General features: G+C 42.2%; 3 protein-coding genes across 5 annotated transcripts in view; 1 reads left to right on the top strand and 2 right to left on the bottom strand.

Annotated features, from left to right (window-relative positions):
* marchf8 (membrane-associated ring finger (C3HC4) 8) overlaps window positions 1-5,455 on the top strand; it is a 59,068-nt gene extending 53,613 nt beyond the window's left edge. For all 3 annotated transcript variants that reach the window (XM_079280739.1, XM_079280740.1, XM_079280741.1), the window contains one exon: window positions 2,249-5,455. In XM_079280739.1, coding sequence (XP_079136865.1) covers window positions 2,249-2,553 — 305 coding nt within the window. In that variant the 3' untranslated portion in view covers window positions 2,554-5,455. The remainder of the gene's footprint in view (window positions 1-2,248) is intronic.
* Window positions 5,456-5,852: 397 nt separating this feature from the next.
* On the bottom strand, window positions 5,853-11,549 carry alox5a (arachidonate 5-lipoxygenase a; the record flags this gene model as incomplete). Its single annotated transcript, XM_079280147.1, has 14 exons — window positions 5,853-6,088; window positions 6,220-6,390; window positions 7,054-7,154; window positions 7,432-7,553; window positions 7,700-7,878; window positions 8,140-8,226; window positions 8,299-8,502; window positions 8,592-8,738; window positions 8,834-9,006; window positions 9,137-9,243; window positions 9,834-9,956; window positions 10,044-10,125; window positions 10,238-10,436; window positions 11,400-11,549. The coding sequence occupies 14 exons, from the start codon at window positions 11,547-11,549 to the stop codon at window positions 5,909-5,911; spliced, it is 2,025 nt and encodes a 674-aa protein (XP_079136273.1). The 3' UTR covers window positions 5,853-5,908.
* Window positions 11,550-13,467: 1,918 nt separating this feature from the next.
* Window positions 13,468-18,758, bottom strand: slc25a16 (solute carrier family 25 member 16). The gene is made up of 10 exons (XM_079280903.1): window positions 18,514-18,758; window positions 18,181-18,309; window positions 17,588-17,680; window positions 17,357-17,490; window positions 17,159-17,222; window positions 16,608-16,729; window positions 16,375-16,441; window positions 16,081-16,243; window positions 15,895-15,963; window positions 13,468-14,762 (listed from the first exon to the last, which is right to left on the bottom strand). The coding sequence occupies exons 2-10, from the start codon at window positions 18,275-18,277 to the stop codon at window positions 14,606-14,608; spliced, it is 966 nt and encodes a 321-aa protein (XP_079137029.1). The 5' UTR covers window positions 18,278-18,309; window positions 18,514-18,758; the 3' UTR covers window positions 13,468-14,605.
* Between the last annotated feature and the right edge of the window lie 1,000 nt (window positions 18,759-19,758).

Raw genomic sequence — 19,758 nt, 5'->3', positions numbered from 1 at the left:
AGTCCCTCTCTCGTGTGTTTATACTGTGTTTGAAGCTACAGTCTGAATCTTTAGTTAGGATGCAGACTGGAGGCGTCTAGGCTGGCTCTGTCACAAGGGAACAGAATGTTACTCTGGACAGGTGTGCCAGATTGAAGAAATGGGATTTAACATGTCAAATAGTGAGCTGACCGGCTGCTGACTGGAGATGGTTTAAGCAAGTGGTCGGTAGGGCGTTATGGTCTTTTTAAAACGTCAAAGTAAGAGGAAAGCGTGACTAGGAGTTCAGTTAAATAGTCCCTTCGGCAGCCCTTAGAGCCCGGGCTGCTCCTTATTTCCATCTCCACCAAAGTGGTCAGCGGCACTGAGTTACGGACCGATTGATTGACGGAGCGCCGTGCTCTCCTTACCGGGGCTAAAAATGGAGACGACCGCTTTAACGATGAGCTGTTTTATCATCCGCTGGCAGCGCGTCTGCTGCCGCTCACTCCTCTTTGGCATATTTGGTGCTTCTGAGACAGCGTACAGATGGAAGAGCAGGCTGTGCCTGTTTGGCCCGACCTGATGATTCAGACTTGTTGGAGTCCCAGTGGGCTGTCAGGTTCAGTCACCATGGTGGTGCCAAATAGCTCCTCCCCAGTCCTGTTTGTCCTCTGCCAAGTCACACAGAGACCAGGTTATGTTTTATGTTTTTTCTCCCAATTTGCTTGCAAAGATTATAATCTTTAAATTAAGATATAATATGCCTTGAAATGTTTTCCATTGTCTTCTTTGATTTGTTTATGATTGCATGATGAGTTACAGCCATCTGTAATACTTGACTTTTCTTTCAATTTCTGCGCATTTCTATCAATCTGTTTGTGTGTCTTTGGTAAAACATGATACTTACACTTTCTTTACTCATGCAGCCGGAAGAATCCCAGGTAAACAGTTCAACTTTGGCCCTTTGGCTTTCAAATTGTGTTTTCCCCGTCAGCTTTTCTGTCAGCTGTGTCTGGTTCTTTTCCAACTGCACTTTCCTTTCCTTTCCTTTCCTTTCCTTTCCTTTCCTTTCCTTTCCTTTCCTTTCCTTTCCTTTCCTTTCCTTCCCTTTCCTTCCCGTGTCTGCCTTGATTTCAGGATAAAAAGAATGTTTCTTCACCCTTAAAGCTGAATATATATATTCTCACCACCTCACTGAATGTTCCAACCTAATGAATGCAGAGAGACACTGAGTCGAGGGACATGCTGTGATATATTTTCTGTGTTATCCTTTGTGGCTTAATTAGAAGAAACCTCACTGACATATTCTCACACAACAAACAACATGTTAATCTCTCCTCATAAAGTTATATACGCATAATTAATACATGATTGATTGTACTCTGTATTCTTCCCATTATATGAAGCATTTTTTATTTCATTCCATATATTTATTCTATCATCAACGGGTAGGATTTAGTAATTCGATTGTGGACCTCCTTAATATCTCAAACTACCTGAAATATTATAGCCATCTTTAAAAGATTATTTTAGTTTTCTCCTTGTTGTTTTTGAAGATCTCTGTTATGCCTCTTTGCATTGCAGCTTGTTAGAAATATTTACACCCACATAATTTTAACATTTTTTACCTCTTACTTGGAGCTTTATGGCTTCGGCGTTTTTGCAATTTGCAGAAATGCTGCAGCTGCCTCGGGAGGCATAGAAATGTCTTCGCACAGTTTAGCAAATTTACTACAAATCACCATTTTTAAAGCCTGCTTTAATTTAATTTTAATTTTTTAGCGGTGTTCTCGCTTTTCAAGCAATCGTTTGCTTATTTTTGTTATATGCAATTGTTTTGGGGGGGGCATTTGATGCCGTAAATGGACAGAAACATTGGAGAGATGGCAGGAAATGAGGGGCCACTAGGAAGCCCCCCCATTTGTTTTATTCATGTTGATTACATTTATCAATGATTACACAATGAGCATTTATTTATGGTCGTTTTTTTCATTTAGTTGTAGGTGTAGACTGTCCTTAATCCTCCTATCACGGTATGTGTAGTTTTATGTCACATTGTGGATTATGTGTTGTGTGATGCAGTTTTCTGGAAAATCAATCTAGAAATAGTCTCTAATTCAGTGAAAGAAATATCTGAGAAATCATGAAATTGTCTCACATTCATGCAACAGTAATACTAAAATGCAATTATTTCCCAACTGGTTTGAATTAGTTTTGCATTATTTCCTTTCTGGTCTATGTTTGACTGGTGCACATGTTTCTTTTTTGTCTGCTCTCTGTTCCTCAGGACTCCTGGAATGGCCTTTCTGGACCAAACTGGTGGTGGTGGCCATCGGCTTTACGGGTGGACTGGTGTTCATGTACGTCCAGTGCAAAGTCTACATCCATCTATGGAAGAGACTCAAGGCTTACAACCGGGTCATATACGTCCAGAACCGGCCAGAAACGTGTAAAAAGCTGGTACTGGAGAAGCCGCCCCTCATGGAGCCAAGTCTGGAGAACAAGGAACCTCTGGCGCCAACCCTGTCGGACACAAACTCCTCCCAGTACACAGAGACGGAGGACTACAGTATGGAGGTGCTCCATGTCTGACCACTCCGTCCATGGTTGTCCTACTACTCATACTTCACACACAGACAGGCCCACAGTGAAGAGCAGCCGCTGTGGAAATGCTCGCTGACTGAGGAACGAGCACACACTCCTCTTCCTCTGATCTCAGACTGACCCGCTGTCCTCTTCTGGACGTCTTATATTCCCAACACTTCGTCCACAGAGACGGACAGACAATGACCATCTTCTTCTATCCACATTCATCCCTTCCTCCACCTGCACCCTGAATCCACGTCTCTCTCTCCTTTCCTCGGACTGTTTTTACTGACTTCTATAAATGTCTGAAGAGGCCTGGAGCATACCACTTTACACACACACACACACACACACACACACACACACGCGCTCTTGGTTGTACACCTCTGGGAGAGCAGGACTGAGACAAACGGACTCACAAACAGCCCCGGAGGTCGACACATTTCTGATGCGTGGTTTCTTTGCTTGTGGGTTTGTTCGATTTGTTCGTTTTTACTTCCTGTGAGTCTCGGGCTAAACTGCCGTGGGTCAGTATGTAGCGCCACGCATCGGATCTCTGGAACATTCCAGCGACTGCAATCTCTTTTGCTGTGGTCTGTCAGCCCGGAGACCATGATCTGGACATGCATTGAAGCACTTTTTGTTTTTTAGTTCCCACAACAAGTCCCCTCCCTTCCTCTTGCCCTTTTTTTTCTTTGATGTGAGTTAAGTCTTACTGTATATGTTGTACATGCAGGAGAGCACATTCGAACTTCAAACTCCTGTTTTATTTCTTCATACACACGTATACATGTATATTAAGCCTCCTGTGGATGACAAAAAAGGAATTGGCGGTTTCAAGAAATGAAATCCTGCTGAAAGAGTGTTTTAGTCAAAATACAAAAGAATTATGACGTCAGACTCAAAGTTCTAATGCAGATAATGGAAAATCCAGTCACACGACTCCTGTACCCCAACATGATCTTTCTGAAGGCTTTGAGAATGTAAACTTTAAAAAAATAAATAAATAAAAATTTAAAAATATTTAAAAAAAGAAAAGCAAGATTTTTTTTTTTTTTACTGGTCACATGAAATTGCGAGATAATTTCCATGTCTTGACAACATTGCGAGAGCCTTTGGGCATAAACGGCACTGCTCATGTTTTTCTATCATGCGAATGACACTGTATTTACAGTGCGATATTCCATGTGCAGTTTTTAACATGCTGATTTGTTTGCTTAGTCCCGGGATACGCCCTGGGAAATTCACAGCTGCCTATTTTCAGTCTGTCCTCCCACCGCTCAGGCCGTGCGTTGATTGATCCCGCATAGATAGTTTTGATTAAACTGTAACTGTGTGTATTTGACTGCTGAATCGGTTTCTGCTCTGCAGGACCCACAAATTTACAACCCATCCCTTGAGTTATGTTTACGCACGAGAATAAGGTGAAAGATATGATTGTTATTGAGCGTTTCAGACAAGCAGACGTCTCTGTTACAGCGAAAGTTTCTCTTTTCTTTTTAACAGACTCTTATCACATGGTAGAGTGTCTATTTTAGTATTTAATCACAAGACTGCCAGCATGTTGCCTCCCAATCATTGGAGCGTTAACTTTATCTCACATCTGGCCTCATGTCGCTCAAATGAGACTAATTGCTCCAACACCTTTTTTTTCTTTTCATTTCTAAAAGGAAGCACAAGTTAAATACTGTCACTGCATTCTTTCAGCATGAACGATTGGATGCAATGCATGCACACATACATTTGCTGCCTGTGACAGACAGATATACAGTACAGTGAAAGTCATCTCTCATCGATGAGCTGACTGGAGAGCCATCTGCTGGCGAGGAGCTGAAGGTGCGTCTGATGGAGGCAGCGGTTGATTTCTCAGGGCGATGTGTTTTGGGGCTTACAGTCATTGTGTATGTGGGAGCACAGTGATGCCAGGCTCATGTTGAGCCTCACAGCCATTCCAGCAACACACACACACACACACAAAAAGAAAGTGTCTTTGATACCAGTGTACTGTCTGTGAACAACGATGGTCCAACAACATGTGTGACAATTACTGCTCAGCAGCAGCAATAACTGAAATCCGTGCTTTGTTTTTTGCAACAATTCATACTGTACTTGTGTATATGCCCCACAGTGACTTGAGATCTGGAGTCTAATATAATTTTAATACATAATATGAGCCGAGGGAGTTATTGTGTCAAGTTGGATTAAGACCAAGTAATGAGAAGCGTCTCTGAAACCTTGATACCCACGAGGCTCAGTGCAAATACAGATAAAAAGTGCAATTACCCTTTTGTTGATATTCTATTCTATAGTTATGTAATGGTGTTTAATGTCCAGGGTGTCCACTGGGTATAAAATGATTATTTCTTCATTTTGTGTTGTATTTATTTTTAAAAGAAAACTGAGTACAATTTGTTCATTTACAAAACAAAAAAACTTTCATGAGTAATTTTATGCAACTTACACTTCATTTTTCCCAGGCATGAATTCCTGAACATCTCTGTTTTGCGGTTCAGATATCAGAGATGTAAAAAGCTTGATTGTGAATATCTGCTCTTTTTTTTTTTACTTTCTAGTCATAGGAGCTGGCTCCTTTCATGAAGTCTGAGATGGAAGATTTGAGGCCACTTTGGGACGCTTTTATAAGCGGACGTGTTCCTCTCTGAGAGCAGCTTTTTATTTTTTGCTTTCTTTCTTCGTGCCCCTCTCATGATGAAGTGATTTCTCCATTTTATAATCCTATTAAGCACATTGTCTTGACCCTGTCGCTTACGTTTGATCATGTCTGGGAATAGTGTAACGTGCATAAAGCTACATTTGTTTACTACTGACTGGACTTGAACATATATGACTGTTCCCCTGTCTTATGATATCATTCCACAAGTTTGTCTGTGAATTTACTTTGGAATAGTAACTGTAAAAAATTTGTAAACGTACTTTTGTTTTTAAAATAAATATTGATGTGTTTTCAGTTTAATTTCCCATTATTGAACAAAGTATGTAGAATTAAAAAGAACAACCAAATAAAAATTAAGTTACTTTTAACGCGTTGTGTCTTTCAATGTAAGCCATGTGTTTTGAATTTAAATCTTGTGGTAACAGGATTTGTTAGTGGAAAAGGTTAATATTTCAGTGTCATCAGATGTGAAGCAGTTTAACATCTTCTGATTCACACTACCGAAGAAGGAGCAGACAAAAAACAAGTCGAGTTGAGGCTCTTTTTTTTTTTTTGTCAGCACATTTTAATATACAGAAGTATCGCAGGAACACGCTCGGGTGACACAGTTTTTCAACGTCTCAGTGATATCAGCAGAACTTCGATGTGCTGTTGGCAAAATATTTCGCAGACGCATGATTTGATTCCTCAAACAGCGACACTGTTTGGGATTTTGTCGGGGGACATGTTGTAGTACGGCAGCTTCTTTCCGTCGTTCCTCTTCTTGATGGAGCTGCTTATCTCTGCCAGCTGCTTCCTGAACGTCTCCATGGCCGCCTTCGCTGGCTTCTCGATGAAGTGCTCATCAGGATACATGCCCAGGTACAGCTGCAAGGAGAGGGGAGACGGGTCATTCAGCCAGGAGGCACACTGGTCCTTAAAACAAGTCTGTACTGTACCGAGACGTGTGCGTAAGAATGATGGCCTGTGTGTCTGGACACTGGGTGCCCTATCCGTACCTCTCCCTCCTGGTACTGGCTGAGGGCCCAGACGGCCCCCAGGTGCCAGCTGGAACGTCCGCGATCAGGAAGGCTCTCGATGATAAAGTTCACATTCGCCAGGCCCTTCTTGTTGGGCGGGGGCCTTCTCATGGTAGATGGAGCGTTGGGGATCCAGGAATACCAGTCATACTATACACACAATGTACACAAAGATACAGAATGTGAATGCAGTCATTTTTACTCAAGTATTGTACCTTTTACTCCACACATTTATCTGACAGCTGTGATTACTAGCTACATTACAGAAAATACTACGCATTGTTAAATAATAAACCAGTGAAAATTCACATTTTTTTCTGATGACCTTACTCAGAAAGCTGTGTCTAGCTTGAGCTCAAACATCTGAGAAAAAGACACAAAAAAGAAAATGTTCTCCTTTCTTGCCCCATTAATCATCTCATGGCCCCTCAGATGTATCTTGTGATCCGCTGATCACTGGAATAAACTACCTTGCTGTTTATAGTAGTAGTTAAAACAGCATGCATCAGCATTAGAAATCCAATAATATAATCTACTGGAATATATCAGTCGCTTGGGCCATTTTTCTTCAGAACAAGCAATGTTACTTTTGATATATTCAGTACATTTTGCTGATAATATTGTACTTTTTTACTTAAATAGGAGTTTGAATGAATGGAGTATTTTTATGCTGTTCTGGTAGTTTTACTGAAGTCCAGGGTATGAGTCCTTCCTCCCCCACACACTCAGTCAGAGGACCTTCAGAACTCCCTTCCCATCAGTCTTATACATTGAAGAAATTGAATATTAGGTTCCTGGTTATCTATTACTCACCTGTCCAAAGTTGACCGATGCATGCTGGGCCGAAGCAGTGAACACAATGACGGTCAGATACTCTGTCAGCTCCTCACATGTTTTCAGGGACTTGGGAAATTCTGTGCACATATAAGATTGACAAAGTGAGCTCAAGTCTGTGTGAAATATCCTTGCACAATGCAGGTGATGGAGAAATGCCAGAAGGGTTTTACAACACAGCAACAGTGACACCATCACCATCCTGTGGCTTCCTGTCTTCACCCTGAAACTATTCGTCAATAACAGAACAGACAACAGACATAACTGTCTTCTCCAGAAAACCCACATAAACTTTAAATGTTGGTTAGTTGCTACATTTTCAGAAAAATGAGCAGGAAGTCGGTAATGTGCACCCACCACAGTCATCGAAGTCCTGCATACCGAAGCTGCACACGTCTTTAATGAAGGCCTGGATTTCTTCATCTTCCTGCACCGTCTCATCGCTGGTGTAGTAAATATGCACCACATCAGACACAAAACTGCCAGAAAGAAAAGAAGAAAGCGGTCAGGTATAGAGAAAATAACTTGATAATAATCTGTTGTTATGGCTGTTTTCTGTCCCTCAAACACACAAACTATTCTTCAGTGCCGTCTATAAAAACTCCTACAAGGAGTTGTTCTTCACCTCTTGGTGGCCTCCCACACCTTGTAGCCGTCGTCTCTGTAGAAGTAGGTGGGCAGCTCCTTCTTGTCGTCCACACCGCGGGCCTTGATAATATCCGGGAAGCACAGAGACCTGAACGTCAGAGACTTCATGGCCTTTTGAATCATCTGGACGTGGCCGCCTCCACCTGTTGCGTTTGCCTTGACGAGGATGGAGAAGATACAGCATCACCCTCACTACTCTTGCAGCTATTCGTGGTGCTTTTGAGAGTCCAATACTGAATGCACTATGACCCATTTTAAGCAAAGACATCCGATGAGTCTACATATAACTTTGACATGTTTCATTCGAGGAAGGTAAACGGCCTTTTGGGGTTATTTTCCTCCCTTTTTTGGGTAATTTTAACTCAAAAATCTGTTGAGAGCAATACGTTTTTCTGTATTTTGTATCCGCAAACTCACCTTGTCAAAGATGCCGCTCTCACAGATGAGCTGCTCTCTGGCCTTGGTGTTGATAGCCATGGTAAAACGAATGTGTGGCATAAGTAGCTGGAAGAAGGAACACCAATCAATCAATCAATCAAATGAATCAATCAGTCAGTTGACCAGTCAGAGTTTTACCTTATACACGGGGTGAACAGCAGGGAGCTGCCTGTGCACGGCAACAGCAAACACCTCTGTTATCAGATGAGTCCTGAGCAGGTGTGTGATGGTCTGGTGGTACTGGAAGTCGGCTGAGCGGACCCAGATCTTAGCCAGCAGCCAGTCGTGCTGACCATCAGTGGGCAGGAAGATCGGCTGGTCTTTCCCTGGAGTCTGCCCAAGCTGGGAAAACACGGAGGACAAGAGACAGGCAGGAAGAAATTGATTTATACTGGAATGTTTCCGCCATTTGCTGCTCACCATCTCTGTACCTGTATGGCTATGGGCAGGATCTTGTTCCGAGTGTTCTTGTAGAGCAGACAGATCGGAGCTGCCAGGTACTGCAGCGTGCACGGATCTGTGCGGTTAGGACTGATGCCTTCCAACACCTCGTAGTCCACTATGTAGATGTTACCTGCCTGGAGCCGGAACGTTCATTCACACAGTACGTCAGTGTGGCAATTTAAGTGAGACATAATAACTGAATAGGTTCACAGAAACAGACACCATCTACCTCTATTTCCTGCTTCAGAGTCAGCTCCCTCTCCAGGCTGACAGAAACCATCTCATCAGTGACAGGAAACTTGTCAGGAAGTTTGGTGCACTTTCGGATCATGACGGGGTTGCAGCCGTTTAGAAATTGGTACCCAAACATGAAGTCCTCCTTCCAGTGTTGCATCACATACTCTGGATGTAAGATAATATAAATAATATAACATAACATAACATAACATAACATAACATAACATAACATAACATAACATAACATAACATAACATCATATCATATCATATCATATCATATATGTGAGGCTGACCTGAGATTGTGTTTTTGATTCTCACAAAGATCTTCTCAAAGTCAGCGAAATCGCTCCAGGAGGACTGGAACATGTGCATGAACTGGTTCACAAACAGGTTCTCTATTCTGGAAAGTCATTATCACATTCGTCACCATATTCGTGTCAAAAAGGTCACAGTATTTTCAAAAATCACACGCATTTTCGTCAATTAAACTCTAAATGTGTTATACTGTATGCAGTCATGATGATTACAAGCTAAATAAATGTATTTACACCTTAAGATCTGTCAACAAAGATGCAGCATTTCGGTCAACACCTTGAAGCTCACTGTGCTCACCTTCCTCTCCAGTCCACAAAGCATTATCATTGTCAAAGCGTTGACATTTTTGCAATGTTTAGCAGAAGTACTGCATGAAGCAAACAGTTTGGGATTCGTTTTGGTATCGTGTCTATGTGCAAGCTCTCACGCCCGCATGAAGGCGCAATGCAAATGTCCCTGGTAATAAACACACAATGACCCTTCTGTTTCTCCAGGACATCATGCGTACAGAAAATACCTGGAGCTCAGCATGTGACCGTGGAGTCATGAAAGATGAAAAACATTTCAGAGGTTAAAGCTCCACTGAATCACTCTGTTCTGTATTGAGGGGGTGTCAGTTGTCACAACAACTCTTTTAAAGATCTACTACAGCGGCCTGTTTGAGGGAGCACGTACGCCTTACTGTAGTTCAGTACGAAGTCCACTCCCTTCTCACTGTCAAACTGGTTGTCCCGGGGCAAGTCCTTGTGTCTGTCAGCATCTATGCTCATAGGAAAGCCTGGCTGCCACTCCTTCCATCTGCAGAGGACAGCAGAGTTGTCAGTGAGCCGCCTCAGCCTTCTGTAACACACAACCACACACACTGCATGTGCAGAGTGAACTTGCTTGTAGGTTTTCCTCCTCATGTCCAGCTCTTTTTGTCTGTGCTGCTTGACCAGGCCGGTCTTATCATCCTGAGGCAGATGTGCTGCAACAGACACAAGACATGAGGGACGGAGCTCGTTACTGCAGACTCTGACTGGTGACAGCGAGGAGGCAGGCGGTCTGTTATTCAAACTGAACAAAGGGAATTGATGTACCTCTTCCATCCCGCAGCACCACTTCCTTGTCATCCACCAGCCAGCGGAAGCAGGGGAACTCCAGGTAGTCTCCAGACGGGGTCTTGACTGTGACGTACTTGCAGTACCAGTCATCTTGCACCCAGTACTTCTTCTTCTCAATCTTCACCAACAGAATCTCTCCCAGGTTCTCCCCGACCCTCACGCAATAAGAGTCCACCTGCAATTTAGTCAGCGGCTAAATGAATACGCTTTAAAGAATAGAGTAACTTAGTGAATCCGGTTTGTATTGTTAGTTTTGTGTTGTTCTTTTTAAGGAAAAAGGGTAAAAAACACATGTCACGTGTCACCATGAGAAAACATCAATGTCACATTTGCTTTCTGTAAGAAGCATGAATTTCACAGGTAATATCATGTTCACACATGCAGAGAAAGGTGTAGGAAGCGAACATATGTGACTTTAGTATTTTATATCATATAAACATTATTTAGGTGCATGAAATATATATTTTCAACTTAAATTACAGCTTTGCAAGGGGCAACAGAGCAAAAAGTGTTTTATTTAAAAACTGTATGAAGAATGCTAAGTTGATGCTAAATTTGAACTTTAATGCCTCATCCCACCTTTAACAAGCCCCGCCTCTTTAGTATTGCTTTTGTTTACTTTTATTTATTTTAATCTCTGGTATATTTATTACCTTTACATTGTCTTTATTTTATGTCTTTATACTGAAACACTATGTGTTTTGACCTAATAACAAACTACTTGTATCTCATCTTTGGTCTATATTTGTAACAGTTTATTTATTCAAAGATATATTTCAGTGGCATTGTGGAAAGACCTCCAATGTGTTCATTTTAAAACACCGAACAGTGTGCAGTATAATGCAAAAGGCAAGAAAACATTTTTAAAAGATTTTAAATATTTTCCATTCAAATCTGCTTCACGTTCAGAACAGCAAATATTTTCTTATATTTCTTCTTTCTACTCATTTTTGCTTCCCCCTCCAAAATAAAAGTTAATTTTGTTTTTTTTTCAAACAGTCAACTTCAAGTTACATCTTAGTTGTAACGTCTTCCTCTTTCAGGTCAGCATGTCAACAATCTCACCCAGCATTTGTGTCTAGTTGTTTAATGTGTTTGTCACACAGTCATCCTCACAGCCCAGTGTAACGTCACTTACCGCCCCCCTCTCAAAGTCATTGTACAGAGCTTTGTCCAGCAGCGTTCTCTCGCTGCATCCCTCCGTGCCCACCAGAGTAACGTAGACATAATCATCCGTCCCTGCGAACCACTGGCTCCCTGTGGAAACAGTCACTGTGTAAGAAGGCATGGCGGCCACACCGGTCCAAGCGCCCTCTGAAGATGAAGAAACCTGCAGAAAGCCTACAACCACCCACGACAATGTTCGCCCCAAGATTCTAGGAAAGTCAAGTTTACGCTTCTCATTTCTCTTGCAAAATGAAGACAATGTGTAATCAGGCAGCAGAGGGAGTTGCGGGACACGTACCTCCGCCCTCTTACTATTAATGAGGTCAGAATACAATACGACCGTCCTTCCTAGATGTGTTATCAGTGGTGATTTCAAATGTGCAGACATGAATGTGGCCGCAGGGACCGGAGGGCTGGTATCAAATTCACAGTCTTTGTCTGCAAACAACAGGACGGTGTTTTGCAAAAGTATAACAGAATGAATAAGAGTTTTAAATTTGAGCAGTTTTACTGTGTTGAACTGAAGATGTGGAAATGAAAGCAACACGTGAACATACACATCTTTTACGCTTCACATTTACCAGTCAAATCAGTATGTGACACTGGACAACAACGGGTAGTGTTTTCCAGCTTCGGTGAAGTCGATGCAAATGCATCTGTGGTACAGCTGCAACTGTAACATTGACATTAACATCAACAAGGGTCTGTGTGTCTGTGTGTGTCCGTCTGTGTGAAACTCAAAGTGGGAGACGGAATTAACTTCTTCCTTCTTCACAAGTTTGATGAAGAAAACTCTCTAAAAGAATTACAACACATCTGAATCAGCTACTGCTCCTTGTATTGGGCAAGACCCTTTAAATGTTCACACCAACAGACAAAACAAGCGTTGGTACAAATAGAGAAAAGAACTGACAAACAAAAGAAAGACATTCTCAAAAGTATACATTTCTTTTTGTCACATCTAACGTAGCTTGATAAGTAATACAGCAGAATATTACAGGGATTTACATATATAACATATATAAATACCTTCCTATTACGTAATCATCTGGTACAGTGAGCAGCGGGAACAGATCTCTTCTTGAATGATTGATGGACTTTGTGGCCGTAAAAAGAAAGAAAGAGCAATAACAGTGAAAGATCATGTATTTGAATCCAAAGAGCAGCGGATGAAAGCACAGCAGTACTGTGGAAGAATGAGTGGCACGTAAAACGCAGAAATGTTGCTGAAAACTATATTTTGTTTCTTAAATGGCAGCTGTCACTCATCACCAGTGAGAGTGATTGTAGTCTGAAGCCCGTTGGATACTGTGGCTCATATACTGTTACATACACTTGGTAATGTACATAGAGGAGTCTCATTTACTCGCACTTTCCGAGGCGATTTGGGATAATTATATGTTGTGAGATTCAACTTCTGTTCACACACACACACACACACACACACACACACACACACACACACACACACACACACACACACACACACACACACACACACACACACACACACACACACACACACACACACACACACACACACACACACACGTGATTTCCAACAAGAAACATTTTGGTTCCCCTGTGAACGATCTGGTTCGCAATCTAACTGTGTCAGCGGTTTTTTTTTGTTGTTCTAGTTGATGGGTGGCAAACATCCAACTGAGGAGCTGCTGAGACTTTTCCACACCCCACTTCCTCCAACAGTGAATGTCTTTTAAAGTGTTCAGCGGTCCAAGTGAACTCCTCGTACATTTAGATATAGTAAAAGAATGAATGTGACGTCACCTCGTAATGCTCGAGTGTGGTGTCCCAGCGCATGCAAGAATTCTTGACAGATTTTTCCCTATAATTTTAGCTTTTTTTGTGAAATATTGGGTACATTTTACCTCTTTGGGCCTCCAGCAATTATTCAAATGAAACAATCGGAGAAGTTTAAAGAGGAAACAAATGACTCTGGCAGCTATGAGCAAACTGTGATGAGTGGTCGTACATACACATGCTTCATTTTACACAAATCAAAAAAAAAGGTTCCGCTCTTTGCAATAGTCCTCCCCCCTTTATTCATATACAGCGATCTAAAAGCAGAGGCATCAACTGAAACCATGCATTCAAATAAAACACATTCATCACTCCGGTGAAGTAAGACATCGTATGCAGAGGAAGGCGAGAGGCTGAATGAAGGCGGAAGATGACGAGGTTCACGTGAACACGAAGGCCAGCGGTGCACTTGAGATCGAAAGTCGTTAAACAACTATTTCATTCATCAGCGATGAGCATTTCTGGGGCAATAACTCCCAAAGAGCCATACAGAAGCTCTCACGACCAGTTTCAGCTGACCTGGGTTAAAAACACTGCATATATCATACTCACTATGTGGCGACTTGCTTTGTGGAGAGATGTATGAGACATGTATGAATGTTGTGTCCAGCTCTGCCGGTAAACAATACACATCATATTCAATGCTGCCACCCAGTGGCAACAGGTCACTTTAATCAATAAATACATGAAGAAGAAGCTGCTGTGATGAAGTGCAATGTACTCCTGAATCCCTTCACGGCCCTCCAGACAGGTCAGACCTACGTCCATATCATGGTTAAAAACACCGTAACCTCAAAATATCTTTCAGATCACAGCTGAGAAACAATGTACAATCAATTTAGATTATTACATAAACTAAAATAAGCTGAGTGCATAAAACAAAAAAAGGTTTTCACGTGCAGAAAGTGCTCAAATTCAGGGTTTGGCAATAAAATGTTAAATTGTCTTAAACTGTGCCACCTCAGACACGGCATCATTTTCTTTATTTTTTTTTAAACTTCAGGTTATTTATATTAATTTTAGATTGGTGTAGAGGACGAAGGGAAAGACACACAAACAAACTTCTTCTAAAGAGATTGCACCCAAAACCTGCACCCTACATTTAATAATGAAATAATGAAATAGGACAGACGTGGAGTCCCTTACTGCCTGATATCCCATTTTCCTTTTGTCAGCGTTAACTGACCTCCCTGGTGCCTTCAGTGAACTCAAGGAAAAGGCGATTCCCACACCGAAGAGTTTAAGACGTAGCGAGTGCGCCTCCGATCTCTCTACGATGGAAGCGTTGAGGTTGATCTGCTTAATGACTCGGAGCGGACCGGCACAGGTGCAACTCGGAAGGTATAAAATCAGCGACTAGTTGAGGTGGAGGGTCTGCCTCATGAACTCGTAGGTGGTGAAGGCGACGGCCTGGGAGGGGATGCAGCGGATGAAGTTGAGAGAAAGGCCTCGGTACAATCCCTTCTTGATCCCGTACTTGTTATACACGTACTTCAGGGTCTTGCTCAATGATCTGTTCAGACAAAGAAATCAAACACTTTTTAGAATGACAGAAAAACAAGAGAAATCTACTGTTTATGTTTTTGTCGCGTTGCGGTCATTTTACGTCTTGAGGTTGTTTTTGTTTTTTTATGAGCTCAGCAAATTCCTGTTGTTGAGCTGATACGTATTAAATCTTGCATATTGGTTTTAATTATTGACATTACCGGCATGATTCATCAAGTTGTTTGTTGTTGAGGCTTGCCTGTGCTCAACCTAAACCCTGGTGATGAAGAGCCGCCATATTAACACAAACAAACGAGGAGACAAAGGACCTTCTAGGGCACCGACGGATCTTAGATATCAAGGAAAAGCACAGAATGCAAGAAAAACGAGCAGCGTTTGGACCGGCATTGTGTGAACTTGAACAGGTATGAACGGTATGTTGCTGTAGTTTTACAGCTCAGTTGCTATTCTGCTGCTTGAAGCTTTGGGCTTTAACATTTTATCCAATGCAAACTGCCCACCGACCCTCTGGAATTCTCTCTCAAGCTGTAAGCACGCACCTCATCCTCAAAGTCTGCTTATAAAACCAAATGTGGAATCAACTGTTTTAATAAGGGAACGGCCTCAATTAATGTCCAACACACTTGAATTCAAAACATTGATTTTACATCAAGAAACGAGGACCAAACACTGTTTATTAAGGAGCCCATATTACAGAGAGTGCAGGACAAGTCGCCTGAGGAAACTCCACCAATTAGACACTCAGGAACGACTTCTTTACTGCCAATCAATCCTCTAGCTAGATGAGCACTGAACCTACTGCCTATGAGAAGTTCATCAGCACCGTGTTGTATGAGCAGCTTTCATCTCCATCATTCCCCTCAGTATCAGTCGACTCCGACAGTTAGTTCTCCTTCATTTATCTTTTAAAAAGGTTCACGCATAAGATTATAGTTTCACTGCAAAACTCCCAAATCGAATCAGACCACATGAGAACACAAACCAACCATTTGTTTCTTTGGTTGAAGTTTTTTTTCACAACAATATTCTTCAGTGATTTGTCTCACGACGATGTTATGAAGTGCACTGACGGGTACAATCTGCAGCAGCACATCGTGGCACAACAGTTTATGGAGAGTGGGAACATTGGTGATACTTACACACATTTGTCAGAGTCAGGAAGCACGGTTCCTAACTGCATTCTTCTCCTCGCCACATCCAAGGGGTACCTAGTGAGAAAAGGCCCAATGTGACACGTCAAACATCAATTGATCAGTGTGATTGACAGCAAACTCAAGACGCTTTGTCAGCCCGAAGCTCGTTGGCTGCCTGCCGACAGCACTTACGATATTGCCTGAGCGATGGCACCGGCGACCCCTCCACAGAGCAGGTTAACGTGCGTTTTCAGAATGAGGACATCGGGGTTGTCTGAGGAGGGTCGTCCCACCAGCTCCGGGAAATGTTTCAAGCCGAGGCTCTTCAGGGTGCCAAAGGTGAAGAATGAGAAACCTGGGGGATGAAAGCAGGGACGGGAGATGAAGAGTCAAGCTAATGGGAGGACATCGTGTAGTTCTGCTCAACCATCTTGGATCATAGCCACAGGCTGGTATCAATATTTGCAAAATAATCTCATTAATTACCTGCATAAGGAGCCATCCCAATAAGTGTCGGAACAAGTCCCCTATAGAAGCCGGAGACGCCCCCCTCCTTGACAAAAAAAAGAAAAACAGGTGTAAGTGCATGAGGTATATACAGTATAAATTATCAACAATATCAACAAGAACACTTAGACTTCCATGCATCTTTGATAAAAGGCTCCAATGTTTGTGAAGACTGTGTTGCTTGTTGGAGAACTTGAGCCCTGGCACACTACCTTGAGGTAGATGGTGTGGAAGGCATTGGCTATGCCAGTGTAGCGATGCTCTCCTGTCACCTGGAAGGCCAGTCTAGCTCGGATCACATCCAGAGGGTAGGTGCATATCACCGCAGTCATCCCTAAAAACACACATTTTAAGAATATGGTTGTGCTTCAACAGGATTTACTGAGATTAAGCACTCACACAATGGAGCTGTATTGAATTTAATGTGACAGACTTTCCTCTCTCTCTCTCTCTCTTAGTGTCTTTATACTGATGCAAACCAACTGCGGGCCGGACCAGTTTAATATCTTTTTAAAAATATCTATTGACGCACAATAACAATGCGTGACGCTCACTTGCATTGTGGTGATGCAGTATTTGTCACATTATGAGAAAGTCTGTACTGAGGTGACAAATGTAACCAGTCTTTGATTCAAATAATGTCAATATTCAACAATAATAATAGGAAGAAAAAGTTAAAAAGGCACAATTCCAATGCCAGTACATGATATTCAACTGGCACAGACTGAAAAGGCAATTCTTCTCAGTGACGACGGTAAATGACCTGCCATAGATCCCGCCATGAGGCGGTGGATGTGTCCAGAGATCCCGATCCGTTTACTGAGAAGCTGCAAAGGAAGGAAACAAAGGTCAACAGTTTCACCAACAAAAACGATCCAGTCATCAGCTGAAGCAAAATGTCATTATAGTGAAAAACATTGCCATTTGAAAGTGTTATTCCAAACTAAAGTACGCACTGCACCTTTTTATACTTGTCAAAGGCCATGAACTGGATGGCTCCGTATGGAAATATCCTGACCATCATTGCCCCATTACCCTTGTACAAGCCAAGGAAGCCTTCTTTCTTTGGCACAGCTTTGAGAGTGGCAAACACCCCTGCAAAGAAAGAACGGGAGTTTCACTGATGTGGCACAGATGTGTGAAAACAAGCACTTATTGGCTTTTCCATGCTTGGCTGCTGATGTTTCTATACCTAGATGTTTGTAATGGGGGTTCTGGGCTTGAAGAAGAATCTTGATTCTGTCCAGAGGAGCAATGGTAGTCTTGGCACAGCATCCTGCAACACCTAATCAAAAACAGAGAAACACGGCGTCAACCCATTTATTATTAAATTAATTTATCAATACATTTAGTATTAATGGCAACATTTCATGTTACCACAGCAGAATGGTTGGAAATAGGCCCATCATTTGTAGAGAGGTGAACCGTTTATTATAAGGGTAGCGTTGGTCGTCCTACAAGTGTTTTAAAGTAGCCAACAGTCAGATTAAAAAAGGGGAGCAAGTGTAAGTCAACCCCTCAGATGTTCAAGTGCAATGTGTGTTTCAAAATAAAAGAGGAAGAACCACAAACAGCGACACACAAACTTACTTAACTGCCATGTTAATGATTCAATTTGGAAAGAAGTAATCATACTCTCCAATCAAATAGAAGTGCACATGTGTTGCTACGTTTACAATGATGTTGAGGATGTGAAGTAAGATGAAGTGACGCATTGAACGCCTTGAAGCTGTGTCCTGGTGTTCTACTAATCATCACAGACCGTAATCTGATGTCAGATCCTACCTCCAGCTGCGAAAGAGCGAAGGAAGTGGTAGTCCCTGTTGACAGGTTTGCTGCTGCTGATGGCAGGAGCTGTGGAGACCGCAGCCTCCGATGTCATCCTTCCTGCTCAGGAATCTGACACATCCATGGCTGTGCAATTTGGAGGGAAACAAATACTGTAAATGCACATGTGACTATCAGCGTGTATCAGCCCCCGGACACATATATTTACGGGCAAACCAGACTGTGAGTTTGGTGTATACGGTTGCTGATATTATGATAAATCATGCTTTGCAATGGGACACAAGAGCCAAGAGGCAGGTGGATTTAACCAGGAAACAAGATGATACTCACAAGGTAATCACAACCGTCACTGGCACAAAGGTGGAGAGGGTATGTCCAAAACAATCGCAGCTTCTCTCGTGTCCCTAGACGTTGACGTTACTTCCTCGGTATAATCCTGGTTGTTACCGCACCGAGAAACTCGTCCTTCGCTGTTTCAGTTGAAAGCCGGATAATCAACATGTCTTGAAGCCTTGACGCTGAGGCACTTTTAGGATTCACGTGACGCATTCGTGCCCTTTGCCCGTTGCTGGCTGACTACATCTGACCTAAAACAGTCGCGCTGTGATGACGCAGGGTGAAGGCGACAGAGGGGAGGAGGGGCGAGGGGGATTTAATATATATTATAGATATAATATTATAATTTCAGTATTGGTTTTACGATATCATATTGTCGCCAAATTACGTCCCTGATAATTGTTATAATAACGTATACAAGTCTCTGTGCGTGTTCTATGTAATCCCCTCTGTGGTGTAGTGTTGCCCTCAGGCTACAAACTACCTTTATGGACCTCACAACTGCCTTTTAATTGTTTTTAACTTGACAAAAGCAAATACCATCACCAGACATGTCTGCGTCCAATGAACTGAGGGGCTGAAGTTTGCGTGACCTTTTGTTTGGAAGTGAATCAATCTTTTCAAGAAACAAAGCTGCCTTGTTTTTAAGCTTTTTAACATGTTTAAATTAAAATATATTTACATAAAAATGCATGCATGCACATTAGTATGTAAAGAAGTATGTTTTATTGTCTCAACACTTCTTTTGTCTTTATTTACATACTAAAATTGTGTTTTTTTTTGTTTCTTTGCCTCAGGGCAACATTGTGCAGTTAGACCACTTATGTTCAGTATATACGCTGTTATAGTGTGGAGATGATAATCACGACCATAGTCATTGTTTTTAGTTTACTGATAATTACAGAAATGGACACGGGAACATATTATGGGAGCAAGGAACAGGATCAGGCAGTTAGGGTAATTTGAGACAGTCAGGTCAAGGGTCAGTCAGCAGAGTAACGTGTGTGTGTGTGTGTGTGTGTGTGAGTGTGTGTGTGTGTGTGTGTGTGTGTGTTATAATTTATAACCAGGCTTGGCATAGTTGACGGGTAAGGGACTGGACATTCTTTTACCCCTTTACCCTCATTAAAATGTGTGCTTCCTGCTTTCTTATAGGAGAATGCTCATCTAGTTGAATGACACCGACATCCACATCCTGGTGGAGAACACCCCACAATGCTTTCTACAATGCTTACCCAG

Source organism: Melanostigma gelatinosum (assembly GCF_949748355.1).
Source record: "Melanostigma gelatinosum genome assembly, chromosome: 12".
In the NCBI taxonomy this organism is placed as follows: domain Eukaryota; kingdom Metazoa; phylum Chordata; class Actinopteri; order Perciformes; family Zoarcidae; genus Melanostigma; species Melanostigma gelatinosum.
The sequence above is the reverse complement of the archived record's forward strand: the minus strand, read 5'-3'. Positions and strand labels throughout refer to the sequence as shown.